The sequence below is a fragment of the Enhydra lutris genome, unplaced genomic scaffold (assembly GCF_002288905.1).
Source record: "Enhydra lutris kenyoni isolate GAN:26980312 unplaced genomic scaffold, ASM228890v2 scaffoldscaffold25, whole genome shotgun sequence".
Classification (NCBI taxonomy): Eukaryota; Metazoa; Chordata; class Mammalia; order Carnivora; family Mustelidae; genus Enhydra; species Enhydra lutris.
Window position 1 is genome coordinate 27,664,931 of NW_019154109.1, and position 19,077 is coordinate 27,684,007.

At 48.3% G+C, this 19,077-nt stretch overlaps 1 protein-coding gene across 1 annotated transcript in view; it reads right to left on the reverse strand.

The window, feature by feature from the left end:
• LOC111151069 (Fc receptor like A) overlaps nt 1-14,164 on the reverse strand; it is a 58,630-nt gene extending 44,466 nt beyond the window's left edge. Inside the window, exons 1-5 of the mRNA XM_022508809.1 lie at nt 13,980-14,164; nt 10,202-10,222; nt 8,580-8,837; nt 5,533-5,787; nt 4,864-4,986 (exon numbers count right to left, since the gene is read on the reverse strand). Of these exons, the coding sequence (XP_022364517.1) occupies nt 4,864-4,986; nt 5,533-5,787; nt 8,580-8,837; nt 10,202-10,222; nt 13,980-14,091 (769 nt within the window). The 5' untranslated portion in view covers nt 14,092-14,164. The remainder of the gene's footprint in view (nt 1-4,863; nt 4,987-5,532; nt 5,788-8,579; nt 8,838-10,201; nt 10,223-13,979) is intronic.
• Between the last annotated feature and the right edge of the window lie 4,913 nt (nt 14,165-19,077).

Genomic DNA, 19,077 nt, shown 5'->3' on the forward strand with positions numbered 1-19,077 from the left:
TTTGGGGGGCAGGAAAATAATAAATGAAACAAGATGGGATCAGGAGGGAGACAAACCATAAGTGACTCTTAATCTCACAAAACAAACTGAGGGTTGCTCAGGGGAGGAGGATCAGGAGAGGGGGGTGGGGTTATGGACATTGGGGAGGGTATGTGCTATGGTGAGTGCTGTGAAGTGTGTAAACCTGGCGATTCACAGACCTGTACCCCTGGGGATAAATATACATTATATGTTTATAACAAAGTAAAAGAAAGAAAGAAAGAAGAAGGAGAAGACACTCACTGTACACTCCAAAGCTTCCCTCTCCTTCACCTTACCCACTACCACCGTCCCAAGATTTTTATCCTCGAAAAGAAACAGATCAATCCACACTCCAACCAGTACAGCCTTTGAAAGGTAAAGGGCATGTTGTTTTCTATATTTTATTATAAAAGTAATACATGGTCTCTACAGAAAGAGAGTCTTGATGGCAAGAAGTGCTGAGACTCAAAAGGAACCAGGACAGTCAGTCATCTGGCACCACACTCTCTGTGACTTTTAGGACTTCAAGCTTCAGGATTCACACAGATGTCCCTGGAAGGGTCCTTCTCTTCCGTTGGAACCGTTGCAGTCCTCTTGTCCTCCCTCAGGGGAACTGGGCCAGGCGTCCTGGTGTCTCTGATTCTCTTTCCCCCAGGGCCGCAGGCAAGATAATGGAGGCTAAATTTGGTTCTGGTAATCTGCCTCTGCCTCTGCCACTGCCTCTTCCTCCGGGTGCAAGAGAAGTGAGTAGGTGATGGTATTCTCAGCCTAGGGAACGCAGAAGGGAGTAATTCACAGGAATGAAGGCAGCAGAGGAGGAGGTGGAAGGAGGAGATGGCTGGGGTGGCTCACCTCAATTTTGGCAGCCTCTTCAGTATCAGTGACATAGGCTGTGGGCAGAAAGAACAGAGGTCAGGGACGCGTGGGAGCTCGGTCAGTCAAGGGTTAACCTTCTGCTCAGGTCACAATCTCAAGGTCCTGGGATGGAGCCCTGAATCTGCTTCTCCCTCTTCCTCTGCCCCCCACCCCCACTCATGCTCACTCTCTCTTTCTCTCTCAAATAAATAAATACAATCTTTAAAAAAAAAAAAATTAGAACAGAGATCAGCCCACTGCACGGTGGTGGCCGCTACAGAACGAAGGCCCCAACCAGACACGAAGAAACAAGGACCTGCAGACCGAGTTCTCTGCGCAGACTCAGCCTCTGCTCCTGGCCACACGGGCAGAGGGAGGCCCTCATCTGCCCTGCATGCTTTTCAGAGAATTGCTGACTTTTTCTAGAAACCAACCCGCCAGATTTAGGAACCGGAGATCCTGGGGAAGAGATGGGGGGATGTTCAGTATCACCGGGAGGTCAAGTTCAGTTTTTTGCTGGCCACAGTCTTCAGGGAGAGAAGACTGGGGGGCGGTTCAGACTGGCCCTATGCAGCAGGTTGGGGGGGCGGGGCCTTTGAAGAACGTGAGGCTCCGCCACATTAAAACGGAAGAAAGCGCAACAGTGAAAGCGAGCGGAGGAGGGAAGGAAGCAAGCCAACAAACCAGGACTTTCCCGGGTAAATAGCTAAAACACACCAAATTCCCACATGTTTTTTGCTAGTGAACTCACTCACTCACTCACTCACTCTCTGTGTGAAAAGTAGTCTCAGTATCTGCAAAGCAGCATTCCTTAGGCAGGGGTGGGGGTGGGAGGGTGAGACAGTGCCTCCAGTGTCTCCACTCACCCCCACCCCCACCCTGCACACAGTCTCTGTTTGCCATGCTCCAGATTCTGGAACAAAGCACCCCCTGAATTCTCCTTCTAATGCATTCTCAACGATCCTAGTGACCTAGCTCACTGATGGGAAACCGTAAGACCCCTGCCTCGCTGTGGCAGGAGTGCTGGTGAAATGGATTTGTGCCGGTGGAGACAGAGCCAAACCTCCAAGGGGCTGTTCCAGCTGTGTTTGGGCTTTTCTCTAGATCTGGCTTGGCCTGGCCCGGGCTCAGGCCTGCATCCCATTGGTCACAGCCAAGAACACAAGGGCCTTGCTCAAAGCACAGCGGGACAAGTGCCATTGCGCTCAAGCTCTCGAATCTGTTGGTTCCGCTCTGAGTCATACTCCAGCCCACTGACACAGAGCCCCTGAGGGCCTCTTTTTCCTCTGCTTCTGCTAGCCAGGAGCCCCTCGAGAAATTTCCAGGTTCCCTGGTGCTCTCGCTTAGCTAGAGGCAGGAGGTCACCTGGGATACTCCTGCTCCCACCTGGGCCAGGGGTTGGAGAGTCATGGACTCTCAGAATGTCAGACCCAGAAGGGCTTTGAGGTCATCAGGCCAATCCGCCCATTTCCTCAGGGAGGTGACTGCATGCCATAGTGGGGAACGTGCAAGTTTCCACCTGCTGCTGGTGACAGAGCAATGGCCAGGCCCATGTTTAATAAACTTACACACGTGGGCACCAGAGCCAAACTCTGCCCAGCAGTGAAGCCCGGGAATGCACCCAGTCCCCTAGAACTTTCTCCAGCCCACATGTCCCCATAATGCCTCATTCTTCCCCCATCACTCCCTGAGACAGACTCCTCAACCTGTCCAGGGATCATTTCCTGGGTCTCCCTCTCTTTTCCTCTTATTCCCGTGTGTCTCAGTCTCACCACTCCTAACCTCTGGCCTGTGCCAGCTCTGCCAAACCCCACAGAAGGACCCAAACGTCTCTGATGTCCTGTTCTGGAAACGTTCCCAGCATTCCCGGTTCCAAAATTTGGACACAACCCTCCCCTCTCTATCTGCAGCAGGTGGTCCTCTCCCTCTCATCCCCAGTGAGGTCCTCTTCAGGCCCAGGAGTTAGTCTCAGAACGGACCAAGCGATTTGAGCCCCTGCCCTCCTCCACCGCCCCCTCCCTCTCCTGTGCTCCCAGCTGAACTCACACAAGCTACCTGCTGTGGGCTCCAATCCACCTGGCAGCCCCAGGCAGGGCACCTTGAGCCCCCAAGCAGGGAACAGCACTCACCTGGTTCCTCAGGGAGGGGCTTTCCCATTTCCCTGTGCTTGGGGTTTCCTAGGGGAGCTATGAGGGGCACAGAGGAGGTTAGTAGAGGTACAGGGTGGGGCCTGAGTCCTCAGGCAAGGACCAGGGGCAGGAACAGGTTAGAACCAACAGAGACCCTCCCCTCCCCCACACCCGTGGAGATGCTTCTCTTCCTCCTCCTCCTCCTCCTCTCCTGCCCCAGACCTGCCCACCCTATAGAAGGGCCATTGCGTTAACCATGGGGACCCCTGGGACTGTCAGAAAGGCCATTTAGCCGTATCTTTCTCAGGCTTGCCCTGCCCTGTAAAAAGCTCTTTTCCCTCCCTCTCAGAGTCTCTATGCATCTCGGTGGGGAGCCTGGCTGTGCACTGACCCAAAGGGCCTTGTGAGGTACGAGGAGCATCTTTTCTCCTCCCCTGTGGCTCCAAGTCTTTTTTCCTCTTCCTCCTCTTCTATCTCCGGGTGTCTTTAGACTTTCTCTCCTGCCAAGCTAGCTTTCCAGGCGATGAACCGTGACAACTTGCTTATTCCATTTCTAGGGCTCCTCGCCTCCTTCTCAGCTCCTTCAGGGTGGTACAAGCGGGAAGGAACCGCTTTCCAAGAGTCGGAGTTCTTCAGGGCACCCGTCTGTGAACAGACGCTCAGTGACCCGGTCTCCCTGCCTGCAAACCGCGCTAGGAGCAGGGGCGAGGAGGGGACATGAACGAGGACTTCCCGGGACTTCCTTCCCGTCGTCTTGCCACCCACTCTGGAACACAGTTTCTGTTCTCTAATGTGGCCTCTGTGGTCTGCATGACCCGGCCCTTGCCCACGTGTCTGCCCAGCCTCATCTGCCCTCCCTGTGCCTTGCAGGTTTTGGTTTCCAACTGCACAGCCCTTACCGCCCCCTCCTCGCTCCTCCCCCAGCCCCTGTCCCAGCCACAGTGCCCTTCCTTCTGTGCCTTGGCCCCCAGCCAAGCAATGCTCTTCCAGGCCTCTCTGTCTGGCTGATGGCTACCAGCTACCCTCCAACACGTTCCCTCCTCTGTCAGGAGAGCGGCTCTCTCTCGTGTGCTGTTATGTGCCCCACACTGGGCTGAGTGCTCAGCCCTGCTCAACCCCATACCATCCAGTGAGGTAGGTCCTACTAGTGCCTTCATTTTCCAGATGAATCAATACAGGCACAGAAATAGTGAAGAACTCACCCAAGGTCACACAGCTGGTGAGCTGTGGAGCTGAGATTTAATCGGGGGTGGGTGGGCGGTCCGGCTCCCCCTACGTGTGTTTTGGTCACTACATATACCACTGCCTCTTGCAAGCTTCTCTAACCTCTCGCCTGGGCTGCATCACGTGGGCTCTCGTGGCCCCCCTCCCCCCATCACAGCCTTGGTGACTCGACTACAGCTTTCATCCCACCTAACTTTAATGATTTACTTGTCCTGTCTTCCCCACCGCACTGGGAGTCCCTGGAGAGCAGGGACTGGACTTCTTACCACCCAGGGTGCCTAACACAGTGCTGGACCCATAAGCAAGTTTTTTCAAGCCTTGTTGAATAAATGCATGAATTTATTTAGCTCAGTCTGCTACGTCTGCGTCTGCCTTCCTGCCTTTGGCTCAGGTCATGATCCCAGGCTCCCTGTTCCACGGGGAGCCTGCCTCTGCCTCTCTCTCTCTGTCTCTTATGAATAAATACATAAAATCTTTAAAAAAAAAAGTGAATGAATTAACAAATAAAACATGGGGCTATATCTGAACTATAAGGATTCTCTGAGCCCAAAGAGGAGGGTCCCGGCTATGGCTGGGGTTAAAGCCTGGGCCAAGTAGGAACTGACAGCAAGAGGAACCCAGAAAAGCCACGAACCTGAAGTTTGCTTTTGCCTGAGGCGGAACCAGGCCACAGCAGCCACGAGGATGGCCACTCCTGCCGAGCCAGCGACTGCAGCCACGACCGTCGTCATCACGGAGGAGTCGCTCCGGTCGGACTCTGGGGGAGACAGACCTCAGGACACACAGCAGCCTCCCACATCCCACCCTGTACTCCAAGGCTTCTCTCCAGGAGCTGCTTTGTGTCTGGGTCCCTTGTCCCTTGTCCCTTGTCTGGGTCCTCCCCAAACCTCATCTGTGGGGATGACACGGCAGCTGGACTTGTGCCTCCCTGCCAACAGGTGTCTCCGCTCATCCAAAAAAGGCAGACTACTGAGTGTGTGGGGCCTGAGCTCAGAGAGAGAAGGGAGGGGGACCCAAAGCCTCCCCTATTTGGAGGCTCCGAGACTCAATCCCACAAGGGCTAGAACTGTTGGGGACAAGTCATGTCTTGGGGAGTGAACGGACATAACATGTGACCTGACTCGGAGCTCTAGCCCCTCCTGCTGCCCAGGGCCAATATTCATCACGCCCCATTCCTCCCCGCTCTGCCTCTGTGCCCACATGTGTGTGCTCTGACATTTCTCAGATCTCCCAGGAGGCCCCTACGGCCACAATTGCCCATCCCCTCACTGTCCTCCTCCCTCCATCCTGACGGAGTTCCCACCTTGGACAGTGATGGCCACAGGCTGTGAGAGGCGCCGCATCTGGCCTATCATTCCCGTGCAGTGGTAGTCACCGCTGTGACTGAGGTTGGCTTCTGGGATGAAGAATGTGGAATTCAGGGAGGAGAACTGCTTGGATTTTCCATCCTGGAAGAAGGTGATCTTGTACAGGTGCCGGTTCTGCCAGCTGTGGCACCTCAGCACGATGGGGTCCCCTATCTGGAACACCAGGCGTTGGGTCTGGAGCAGCAGCCAGTCTGAAAGACACAAAGGGACCCTAGGACCTGGGAGGTCTTGACTCATCTCTGAGGCCATCCTTACTGGTGAGACACGCTGTGGGCGGAGGGAAGAGCTTGACACCTGGTGTCTCAGGGTAGCTCCATTTTGGGGGAGCTCTGACTTCATGGGCCTCTTCTAGGTCTTGGGTTCCTCCTCTGTGAAGATGGACATAACAATTTCACGCAGCTACAGCAGTTCCTGGCACATAGTAGGTGTTCAGGATAAGCTTGTCTTCTCTTTCCTGTCCTGGGAGAAGGCAGCTGCTGCCCTGTCCTGCCCAACAGGCTCTTTCAGGAAGAGAGCCCAGGGTGCAGTCTGACCTAGGAGATAACATGTGAGGGGACACAGCAGAGACAAGTCTTTCGGAAGAGTGAGAGGTCATGGACCTCCAAGAAGTATTAGCTTATTTGATGTAATTTGGTAAATGTGGAGTTTTACTTCAGCAGAGTCTTTGAGGTCATTGGCCTGCTGTCTTTTTTCCCTCCCGATGTTCATCCTCTGACTGAGGAAGACGAAATATTTAGTATGTTGTGTAGGGAATAAAGCCTAAGGTAGAAATTTGTACTCCTGACCTCAGCTCACATGCTCCTTTTCCCTAAAGCTGGAGGATGGAGCAGAGCTGGAATTGGAAAGAGAGTTAGAGGAGAAGACAACAGCAGAATCAGAAGGGGGGCACCTGGGTGGCTCACTGGGTGAAGCGTCTGCCTTCGGCTTGGGTCATGATCCCGGGGTCCTGGAATCGAGACCCTGTGTCGGGTTCCTGCTCAGTGGGGAGCCTGCTTCCCCCTCTCCTCCTGTGACTGCCTCCACCCCCAAGCTCATGCTCTCCCTCTCTCTCAAATAAATAAATGAAATCTTGGGGGGGAAAAAAAAGAATTAGAAGGGAGTGAGGGCAGGGGGGCGGGGTGCAAGAAGAGTGACGAGGCCAACCAAGTCTCAGCACTGGCTGGGGACACAGCCACGGATGCAGGAGGAGATGGTCAGTACCAAGGGAGTAAGTGACGACACAGAGAAGTCAGCTGCAGCTACAGCGGGAATTCGAGGGGTGGAGGGTGGCACCAGACCCTGTTCCTTGGGTGCCACGAGCTGGAAAACCCCAGCCCTCCTGTCAGGGAGGCACGTCTACCTTCCACCCAAATCCCTGCCTTACCACACTGCACAGTCCTCCCCTTGGAGGACCGAGACCCTGGCTGGGCACTACGCACCAGGATGAGGCTGAGCCGTCCTGATTCCCTAGACTGCCTCTCTCACGAGATTGGATTAGGGCAGGTGGGGATGCCGAGATGTGTAAAGCGTTGAAAAAAATAAAGTAGAACCCAGAGAAAATACCAATGTTGCCATGTAGCACCAGCAACCAATTCCGGCACTTTTCTTCCCTGCCGAGGGAATCCCCATCACAGAAGACCTACACGGCTGGGAATGGTTTTTCTTCTGCAGAGTCTCTGCTGCTACCTGGTTATAACCTGGATAATGGGGACTATCTGCCTTCGGCTGGTCTGTGCAAGGGGGGCAACTTAGCACTCCTTAAGAACATTTGTCTTGGTGCAGATCTTAAAGGCAGGGTCAGGTTCCTCTCTGTGGCACTCATGAGAGGTTCTTCAAGTAATAGAAGGGCTTTCCCACCCATCTGGGAACAAAACTCCTCTGCATTCTCCCGGAAGCCTTTCGGAGAAGCGATAATGCCCACACCTTCTTCACATGCCAGGGGCTACGTGGGGACACACTCAGTCTCAGGGGGTGGGATGCCCTCACCTCCTTGCCTTCCTGCAGGGGCAGGGGCACAGATGTCAGGCCTCAGGAGCTTCCCTCTGGGCCTGTCACTTCCTGCTGCCTGGAGAGGGTGGGGGTGACAGGCCTGCTGTGTGCTTTTGAGGAAAATGTAGGCGTCTGGGGAGGGAAAGGGCCTCCATGAAGAGTGACGATGACAATATTCATTGTCATCGCATGGTGGCTCTACTTTTTTGCCAGAAGCTTTGTAAAATCATTCATTTGTTTAACAAATATTTATTAAACCCTGCCCTTGTCAGGGGCTAGAAATGCAAACATAGTTAAAACACAGCTTCCAGGGGGCACCTGGGTGGCTCAGTCGGCTAAGTGTCCAACTCTTGGTTTTGGCTCAGGTCATGAGCTCAGGGTTGTGAGATGGAGCCCTGTTTTGGGCTCTGTGCTGGGTGTGGAGCCTGCTTGGGATTCTCTCTCTCCCTCTCCCTCTGCCCTTCCCTCCCCCTCTCTCTCTAATGAGGAAAAAAAAAAGATCAACACAATTTTCAGGTCAAGTTGCATGGGGGCAGGGAGATGCTGATTCCCACAAGAACCTGGGGAGGGAGGCATTAATACCCCCATGAGTAGACAAGGAATCAAATCCAAGGGCAGATGAATCACCATGGCTCGTGGTGTCCAGGCTGAAGACCCAGTTGTAGTCTGTCTATGTTTTGTGATGGCTACAAAAATGGGTTTTTAGGCAGTCAGAATTTCCTTCTGCTTCTCTCATACCCTACATGCTTGTCTGTAGCCTTGTAACCTTGCTCCATCAGGATTGAGGCAAAAGTGAGGACTGAGGAATCTCTTAGGACTGTCCACTGCCACCACACATACTAAGCAAAGGGAGTGGATGAAAAGGGAAGTGAGTGGACAAAAACATCTTCCAACAACTCACAGCCCTGCTTCCCAGGAAACAGGCTACCCCCCTTCCCTAAAAACCTCTGCCATGTTAGCAGATTTCATCTTTCCTTATTCACCCAGTCCCTCCCTGGGCCCTTCCTCCACTGACCGGAAGTCACGTCCAGATGCACAGGGTCACTGAGGCTGGTCTGGCCGGTCTGGCACCTGTACTCCCCACTGTCCTGTTTTTTGGCCTTAAAGCTGTAGTTGGAGTTGACCAGGGTTGGGATGGAGCTCCCATTATGGAACCACTGGGTGACATGGTCTGCAGCGGTGTGGGCCCCCTGGCACTTCAGGATCACATGATCCTCCTGGAGCACATTGACCCATGGGGGCTCGAGGTCCAGCACAGCCTTCGGGAGACCTGCTAAAGGGCAGAGAGAGGAAGAAGCAGGAGGAAAGGGGGACCCAAGAGCCGAAGCAGCCCCCGAATTTCAGTGAAGCCCCGTACTGTTGTATGACTATAGGTAATTCCTCTTACTCATGCGTCCCACCACAGGGGCCTACAGGAAGCCAGGTCCACTCAGGGAGCTTGACCTTTCCTCAGGAAGAGAGGGCAAGGTAAGAGAAAGGAAGAAGGGGTAAAAGAAACATAAGAAATATATGTATACCTCAACAGGGGTCACCTGAGGCAGTTCTTTCTTTTCTTTTTTCTTCCTTCCTTCCTTCCGTCCCTCCCTCCCCACCCCCACCCTCCCTCCTCCCTCCCTCTCTCTTTCCCTCCCTCCCTATCCGTTCCTTCATTTCTTCCTTCTTTCTTTCTTTCCTTCCTATTTCTTCTTTCCTTTCTTCCTTCCTCCCTCCCTCCCTTCCTTCCTTCCTCTGTTTCTCTCTCTCTCTCTCTCTCTCTCTCTCTCACACACACACACACACACACACAGACACACACGCACGCATGCACGTGCATGCATGTGCACCCACACACATACTACACATACATACCTTTCTGGAACTCACCTTCTTCCCCTATAAACAGAGGTGTTTTGGATATTAGATAAACTCTCTCCAGAGCTGGATGAAGGCATCTGGTGGAGGTATCCAGCATGAGTCAGACATCAGGTTTCTCTTCTAACCTGATGTCAATCTTTGCCCCTTAGAATAGACCTATCCTCACACCCAAGTACAGAGGAGTCTCTGTGTCCTCAGAAGGATAAAGAAAGAGAAAGGCTGGAGGGCCAGTCTAGGGAGCCCTGGGTTCAGTGCCTCAGGGAAAACCACATCCCACCCTCCTGGGGTTCCTGGGAGGCAGGGAGTTAATTGCCACAGAGAAAGAAGTGTCCGGCAGAGTTTACAACACCAAGCTGCAATCTGGGGTATCTCCTCCTACTTCTTTCCAGGCCTTGAAGCCCTCGGATACATGCAAAGTGGAGGATTTATCAATATGGGAGATAACCTTGGCAGATGATGGGATTTTGTGTGCAACTGAGACTAAAAATGTCTGGGGTCTTGATTTTACTGAGAGAGAGGACGAGCTATTTTCTGTGACAGTATCTGTGACGTCTCACCCTAACAGAACCAGAAGGATTCAAGCACCTGCTGCCTATCCTGGGCTCCCTGGGAGGAGGGAAAAGAGAAAGGGGAGAGGGAGAGGGAAAGGGAGGGGCAGGGCATCTGCTTCCTGGCCCCACCCAAGTACTAGGTTACTGGTGCATTCAGGGCACCTCCAAGTGGGTGCTGGGAGCAGAGGAAGAGTGTGGCTGGGGGAGGGAGAGGATGTGGTGGAGCACTTACCAGGTGTCCCAGCAACTGGAGCTGTAAGAAAGTGAAGATCAGTCCAGAGTTTAGATTTGATGATTCATCATTACAAGAATCACTTAAAAAAAAAAAAAATCCCTCCATGCAAATCCCCTTAACCCCCTTGCCCTTCCTTGTCTCTTGTTAAATTCAGCTATACAGTCCATGCCTTTACTTGTTCATCTGTGGGTCACTAAAATGAGCACACAAGCAGATGGATCAGTATCTCTATAAATTTGGGGTCACCAGGGGCACCTGGGTGGCTCAGTGGGTTGAGCCGCTGCCTTCGGCTCAGGTCATGATCCCAGGTCCTGGGTTCGAGCCCCGCATCGGGCTTTCTGCTCAGCAGGGAGCCTGCTTCCTCCTCTCTCTCTGCCTGCCTCTCTGCTTACTTGTGATTTCTCTCTGTCAAATAAATAAATAAAATATTTAAAAAAAAAATTAGGGGTCACCATTTTCAAAAGGACATTAAACTGCCATTCTGACACATTTTTCTAGTAAATTTGCTCTGCTGTTCTCAGCAGGGACACTCATCTTTTCCTCACTCCCAGAACTTTCCTGTCTTCTGCCTCCAATCCCTTCCTGCTTAAAGTGGATGTTTTCACAGAAAACAAAAGCAGTTGGGCAGGAAATCTCACACCTTCCCTCAACTCAAATGTCTAACCTCTCTGCCCCTCTGCCCAACTTCCTTTCTTGCTGTTCCCTAGGAAAGTCTCTCTCCTCCTCTCCAAGATCAATCTCCACCCTGGTTCGCAATCCCTGTCACCCTCACAAGGATTTCCCTCTCGCTGTTATCCCCATGCTCTTCTGCATCACCAATTTCTCCTCAGCTGGTTCTTTCCCATTAACATAAGCATAGTCCAGATCTTTCATTAAAAAAAAAAAAAAAAAAAAAGGCTTCTCACTCGATCCCACATATAATTCCAAAATTATTTCTCTGCTCCCTTTCATAGCCAGATTTCTCAGGGTTGTTTTGTTTTGTTTTTTGTTTTCTACATGGACTGCGCTCCTTTCTACTCATTGAGCTCCCATAATACCAGCCCTCTTTAAATTCTCACTTGCCGCTCTTGTGTATGCAGATCCCTCCTCTAGACCCAGTTTTCTTTATCTCTTCAAATGGCTAGATCCTTGCCTTGCTCAAAGTCCCAGCTCAAGTGTCACCTCCTCAGAAAAAGCTTTCCTTATCATCCTGTTTATTATCCTCTCTTCTTCTCCACAAAGACTCTTCTTATCACAGTATACTGTTTACATCTTTGTGGCCCTTTCCAATTTATTATCCAATTTATGTATGCCTATTTATCCATTTATTTGTTGTTTATATCTCCCAGGAGAATGGAAGGTCAAAGGGGGCAGCAGCCATATCAATTTTATTTGCCAGTGCTCTGGGAAATCACTTATTGAATGAGTCTAGGTGGGAGATAAAAAGGGCCACAGTTGTATTGACAATAGGATGTGAAGAATATATGCACATGAGGGAAAATTTTTCTTAAGATTTTATTTATTTGTTTGAGAGAGAAAGAGTGAGAGAACTTGAGCAGGGTGGGGGGCAGAGGGAGAGGCAGAAGCAGACTCTCTGCTGAGAAGAGAGTCTGACTTGATCCTGGAACTCCAGGATCATGACTTGAGCTGAAGGCAGATGCTTTACCGACTGAGCCACCCAGGTGCCCCCACATGAGAAATTTAAGAGGCAATATTGGGGGAAGCTGGCCCTTGATGAGAGTGAGGGTAATGTGAGTGGATGGCTAGGGAAAAGGTTACTCATGCTCACACAAATAGAAATGTTAGGAAGAGGAGTACATCTGTAAGGGGAAGATAAGTTGAGTTTGAATATAGTTTGTTTCTGAGCCGGTATATCAGTGTGAGGGTGTCCAACCAGCAGGTGGAAACACAAAACTGTAGTTGACACAAGCAAGAAAGACAGGTCTGGAAGTTGTTGACACAGCAGTGATAGCTGAGAACCAGAGTGTGGCAGATTGGCAAGACGGATGATGTAGAAAGAAGTAGAACCTAAGAGGAGGGGAAGAGGAGCAACAAGAAAGAGATGAGAAGAGTGGAGAAAAGTCGTCAGCCATTTATTCATTCCACACTCAATCAACAGTCATGAAAACACACTCAATGGAGTCATTGTAAGGCAGACAAAGACCTTGTGCTTTAAGGTCAGGAAGGCTGTCTGTCTTGTTCATTGGTAAATCTCCAAGTCCTAGAACAGGGCGTATTCACGCATTTATTTAAAGTTTAAACAAGGCAGTTTGTGGAATCTGTAGAAAGCAGGAAATGCAGTGTCCACATTGCCTGGCTGTAGAGGAAGAGCCACTTGGGGCAATGGGAATGTAGTGAAGAGGGGGCAATGGGGGCCTTAGTTAGTACACAACAGAGCAGCCCTGGAGGCATTTAAGTGTGGTGACTCAGCTGCACTTGAAGACGTCATGGCCTTGGTGTGCGGCACAGATTCAGAGGAGAGGAGACAGGAGCAGTCGAGATGGGGCCAGAGGTGTTGTCAAAGCTGGGTTATTGAGGGATGCAGTCAAATGCTTTACCCCTGAGCTATACCCCCTGGCTACTGAGGTATGAAGACCTAAAGATAGTGCTCCAAATAAGGATGGGGAAAATGGAGCCAATCCTGGGTGACTTAATGAAAGGGCAAGTGCAAGAAAAGATCAAGTTTTGCCCAGGCGACTGGCACATTGGTGGCTGAGATGGACAAGCATATCTATCACCTCTCAAGGTCTGAGCTTCCTTTCCTTCATGTGAAAAATGACATAGTCCAATGCTCCTTTCACATGTTATTCAACTTCAGTCCATTTCATCCTGCTCATGAAGGAATACTCTCTCCTCTTCACCTCCACTTCTTATCTCAGTATCATTTAGCAGTGAGGGTCGAAGGCTCCCAGAGATGACCAGATTTTACTATCAGTCATAGCACCTAACTCAAGAGTGGCTCCATGTCTTCCTCTGGGGCCATCGTAAGGTGTATTTAAGGGTGGGAACTCTAGGAATTGAGCTTGGAGAGATAATCCTAGCAATAAGGCTCCCCTAGCTGGCCTCCTAGACTTCCTCCCACTGGCACCAACAGTCCCTGGCCTCCATCTTGACCTAGGACCCTGACTTTCTCCCTGATCACAGCCAGGACCTATCCCCATGTGTGTGTACAAGGAAGTATGCATGATTTCTCCAGCCCTACAATTGACAATTCTAGAACTTCCCAGGTTGTGTGTTCTCTCAACCCCTGCTCCCTGGATAACCCGGACCCTCTTTGCTTCTTCCCAGGGAAATCCAACACATAAACAGAATAAGCTGCTGCTGCTTAACAGAGAATGGTTACTTCCACCTCCACCCCAAGTGTCCTATTGCTTCCTCCCCACCCTTTATCTAAGACAGCATTCGTCCTTCCACCTAAGATTTTGTCCCTGTGAAACACAAATTTCTAAGGAAGGAAAACACCCTGGCCACTCATTAGTGACTCAAGTCCACGTCACTAGACTTTCCTCAAGCAGGTTCAGGTGTAGGTGGTGCAGAACATCAGGGACCTGGCTGCCCAGTGATACTGGGCAAAAGACACTAAAAACTACAACAAACACTCTGCCAGTTTTATCATTTGCCAAGGCCAGTGGGTCTGTCAGAGTTTGTCTTCATCAGCCTGCTTCATCCTCCTCATTTTCCTGAACAGTTCCCATGCTACCCCTCATCCTTGCCAAAGCTCAGCCCAACCTGACGAAGCAGCAGCTGAGTTAGGAAAGTACAACTGCCTCTATCCCTCATGAGGACATGGACTCACCCAGAAATAGCAGAGCTGTCCACAGCAGCATGTCCCCCAAAGGATGGCAGGGCATGCAATCGGCCCAGTCACCAGCAGCAACAGGGATGGGGAGGAACGAGGGAATCCGCATCAACTGTGGCTCACGTTGGCTCCAGCAGCACCAGGGTGGCAGGCGGAGGCTTCTCTTGAGACTTGACAGATTGTACCCGAGAGGACAGACAAATTCTGAAGTCCAAAAGAGGAAGTGAAAAGAAATGTTGTTTCATCATAGGCTCCTCCCCTTCCACCCTTTTTCTTCTTCACTGTTCCCTCCCAGAAGATTCGGAGCTTCCCAGAACAGGTCTGGCTCAGCCCAATTCCAAATTCACGGAAATTTTAGAAACTGGGAAACAACTTCCTCTTCTTTTGGGACACAGCTAGGCTCAACCTCTGAGAGTAGGAGGGGAATAGTCATCCAATTCAGCTCAAAACTTCCTATCTGTTCCTATCTCTTTAGAAAAGGCAACAGAGCAGCGGGTGCAGCCAGTTTTCTCTGACTTCTAGCTCCATTTGGAGGCCCAGATGCTCCTGAAACTGGTGATGGTGGGCTTGAGGCCACCCACCATCATTTGATTTTCTTTGTTATCATAATCTCTGATTTACTCCTGGATTGTGGAGCAAGAACAAGGATGTGTGTCAGGGTGGCACTAGGGTGGTAATGCTCATCCTCTTATTCCAGCATTCATTCCTTTATTTTTTTTTAAGATTTATTTATTTATTAGAGAGAGCACACTCATGCATGTGAGTGTGCAAGGGGAGGGGGAAGGGCAGAGGGAGGGGGATGAAGAAGACTCCCCACTGAGCACAAAGCCAGACATGAGGCTTCATGTCAAGACCCTGAGATCATGACATGAACCAAAATAAAGAGTTGGACATCCAACTGACTGAGCCATCCAAGCACCTCTCACATTCATTTTTTTTGCTTGTTCCTTCAACAACAACAGATCAACAGACAATCTTCTGAATACCAACTTGTGCCCTGGTTCTTTATCTTTACCATCTTCAATCCCATCACTGCTTCTATCACTATGGCATGGTGAAGGAGCATGGGCCTTGAGGCTATATAAGTCTAGTTTTGAATGCCAGCTCAGATTGCTTGTCTAGGAAGGTAATCATGCCTACCCTTCAAGCAGGATTTCTCAGCCTCAGTACTTTTGACATTTTGGGTCAAATAGCTCTCATTGTGAGGAACTATCCTGTACATTGTAGAATGATTAGAAACATCTCTGGCCCCACCCACTAGATGCCAGTTGCACCCCTAGTTGTGAAAATAAAAATGTCTCTAGACATGGACAAATGTCCTCTCAAAGGCAAAATTGCCCCAGGTAGAGAATCAATGCACTCAAGGTCTTTGGAAAAAAAAAGAAAATTCAAGTACTAGCAAAATGCCTGGTGCATCATGCGTATCCAGTGGAAGGCTGGTTTCCTTTTTCTGCTTTCTGTCATCATCTTCATCACTGTTTGTTCACCCTCAACATCTCTAGAAAATAAATTGCTCTTCTTTGGGCCCCTTCCTGGGGCCTCTTTCCCAAATGCCCTCATAGGAAGCAAGCTGCAAAACTCAAGGAACTAACACTGTAAAATCTCTTCTCAGATCCATAATCTTCAGAAACCCTCAGCTACAGGCTTTTACTACTGGCCCCATTCAGTGTTCCTACCCCAATCTAATTCCAGCTCTTATCTGATTTTTTTAAAAAATGTATTTATTTATTTGAGAGAGAGAGAGAGAACACGAGATGGGGGAGGGCCAGAGGGAGAAGCAGACTCCCTGCCGAGCAGGGACCCCCCCCCCTTTGTGGGACTGGATCCCAGGACTCCAGGATTATAACCTGTAACCTGTAACTACCTGAGGTAGTTGCCCAACCAACTGAGCCACCCAGATGTTCTCTTATCTGATTTTTAAGTGAATTTCTTGACCAGTGACAAGACTCCAATGATCTGACATCAATACTTCAAAAATATCATTAGAAACTGATAAAGTTAACTTGTATATTAAGACCCACAAAATGGAAGCCCCACTGCCAGTGGCCTGGCCCATGACACAAAATCTAAACCTAAGTCAGCTTGCGCTTACAGGAAACACCTGTCAAGGAAACCTTACAAACACCAATCACAGTCTTCCAACTCAGCTTTAGATAGCTTACCTTATCCTAGAAAATAGGACCTGCAGACCTCATAGGAAAATCCCCAAACTTCTAGCCAATCAAGCTATTTTCTAGTTGCCTCTTCTATTGCTCTATAAAACTCACTTTTCCTGGGATACCTGGGTAGCTCAGCTGCTACAGTGATGTACACTGTAAAGCACTGCACAGTCCTCAACCCAGTGGTACATCCCTTGTAGTTACTAATTTGGTTCCGTGAGATGTAAGGCTTAACTAAGGAAATGGGATCCTCAGTTTTCAAAGAATCAAGCGTGTCATTCTCCAGCATACCTGCTTAGTTGATGTCTAAGAACCACAGTCCCGGAAGCTGTGGGCATCTATAAAAATGGCAAAATCTTACTAAGACAAGCTAGAATTACAATGGCTTTAATGGGAAACACTCTAGTTTGACAAGATCATTCATTTAAGAAATGCACTTGAAAGTAAGATTTCCAACTCAAACAAACATAATGGGCTATTTTAATTGGTATGCAGAAGCTTCCAAAAGTCTTCAAGGTTCCAAAATTTATTCATTTATTTGAGAGAGAGAACATGAGAAGTGGGGGATCAGAGGGAGAAGCAGACTCCCTGCTGAGCAGGGAGCCTGATGTGGACTGGATCCTGGAACTCCAGGATCATGACCTGAGCTGAAGGCAGTTGTTTAACCAACTGAGCCACCTGGGCACCCTTGAAAGTTTTTTTTTTTTTTAAATAGCTCCATGGTCAGAAGTTGACCAAATTGGAAGCTGATATTCAGAGCCCAATAGAAAATTTTTTAGGTCTTCTCTCCTGAGCTAAATGAAACTATATACTCAGAAGAGAAGAAAAACATTCCAAAGACAAATAGCCATAAATTTAGAACATGGATTCTTTTGATTTGTAAATTAGTGGAAGGTATTTTCTCTGATATAAAGAAACCAACTGAAGAAAATGTAGTTGGCTGAGTGGGTCAACCTTTCAATGTCATTCAGGCTGCAACCCAGTTCTTTGAGGAATTAAAAACAGCTGTTTTTGTCTTATGAGTTGACTCTTTGCAAGAACAGAAATGCAACTCTACAAGTGATTCAAAGCCCACCTATCCTTTTTACCACTTCCAAAACCACCTGTATTCTTTTCAGAAGGCTTGTGGTATTGTCAAATTCTGGATTTAGGAAGTGGAAGTCCTTCTTGGAGGAACTTGCACTCTTCCCCTGTGCTTTTGAAATAAAAACATACTACCCACTCTTCTCTATGAACTCCTATCCCATCTATCTCTTTGAAATGCAAACTTTAGATGGGTAATTCTTTTTTGTTTGTTTTTGTTTTGTTTTTGTTTTTGTTTTTAGTTTCTGAGGTAGAATTTAGTGATTCATCAGTTGCATATAACACCCAGTGACCATTACATTATATCAAGTGCCCTCCTTAAAGCCCATCACCCAATTATCCCTTCCCTACCCCCACCTTCCCTCCAGCAACCCTCAGTTTGTTCCCTAGAGTTCATCATCTCTTGTGGTTTCCCTTCCTCTCAATGTTCATCTTATTTTATCTTTCCTTCCCTTTCCCTATGTTCATCTGTTTTATTTCTTAAATTCCACATATGAGTGAAATCATATGATAATTGTCTTTCTCTGATTGACTTATAACTCTTAGCATAATACCTTCTGGTTCCATCCACGTCATTGCAACTGGTGTGATTTCAGTCTTGTTGATGGCTGAGTAGTATTTCATTGTGTATAGCCTACATCTTCTTTATCCATTCATCTGTCAATGGACATCTGGGTTCTTTCTATAGTTTGGCTATTATGGACATTGCTGCTGTAAACACTGGTGTGCAGGTGCCCCTTCTGATCACTATGTTTGTATATTTTGAATAAATACCTAGTAGTGCTTTTGCTGAGTCATAGGGTAGCTCTATTTTTAAGTTTTTGAGCAACCTCCATACTTTTTTCCAGAGTGTTGCACCAGTTTGCATTTAGAATATAATTCTTATCAGAAAAAAAAAAAAAAAAGGAAAGGCTATTTGGAAATTAGGCAAATGAAAAATCTTTAAAGTTTTCACAAATATTAATGAAAAGTTTAAACTATCTGAGCAGTTAACTTTAACTTATTCAATCTACCAGAAAAAGAATGTGGATCCAAGTGTCTCTTAAATTCCACATATGAGTGAAATCATATGATAATTTTTGCTTTATCATAGCTGTCACATGGTTTTACCAAAGCTTTATCATAGCAACCTCATAACTAAAATTTTAAAACAAAGGTTATGAAACCTCTGGTTGCATCTATCTGTAGGTCTATATTTGTATGCATGTTATAAATGTGTGATTTTTTTCCTATCTCCAGATGGTATTGCCAAAATTAATCTATAAAGAGGGCTCTATCTGATTGGTTTAAAGAAAATTAAGCATTTGTATAAGTCAAGTACACTCTCAGAAATTTAGAAAATAATGTTTTTCAAAACATTTCAAAAATGTTTTACAAATTCACATGATTTAGGATAATCTTCAGTAAGCAAATGCTAGTTTAAATTTATTGCTTTAGGGGTGCCTGGGTGGCTCAGTGGATTAAAGCCTCTGCCTTTGGCTCAGGTCATGATCTCAGGGTCTTGGGATTGAATCTCACATCGGGCTCTCTGCTCAGCAGGGAGCCTGCTTCCTCCTCTCTCTGCTGCCTCTCTGCCTACTTGTGATCGCTGTCTGTCAAATAAATAAATAAAATATTTTTTAAAAATTTTATTGCTTTAATAAAATGAGCATGTCTTTAGACTTAGCATCATAAAGTATAATACTTCTATTCTACTGAGGTTTACTAAAAGTCACATAAGCTCATTTTATCTCATCTATCATCTTGTAGAATTTGTCAGCAGGAAAGCTAAGTTCAAAAGATGGTTAGCTGTTTAATGTCCCTTGAATCTTTCATGAGTAATCTGAACATAAATATTAAGAACAAGCATATTA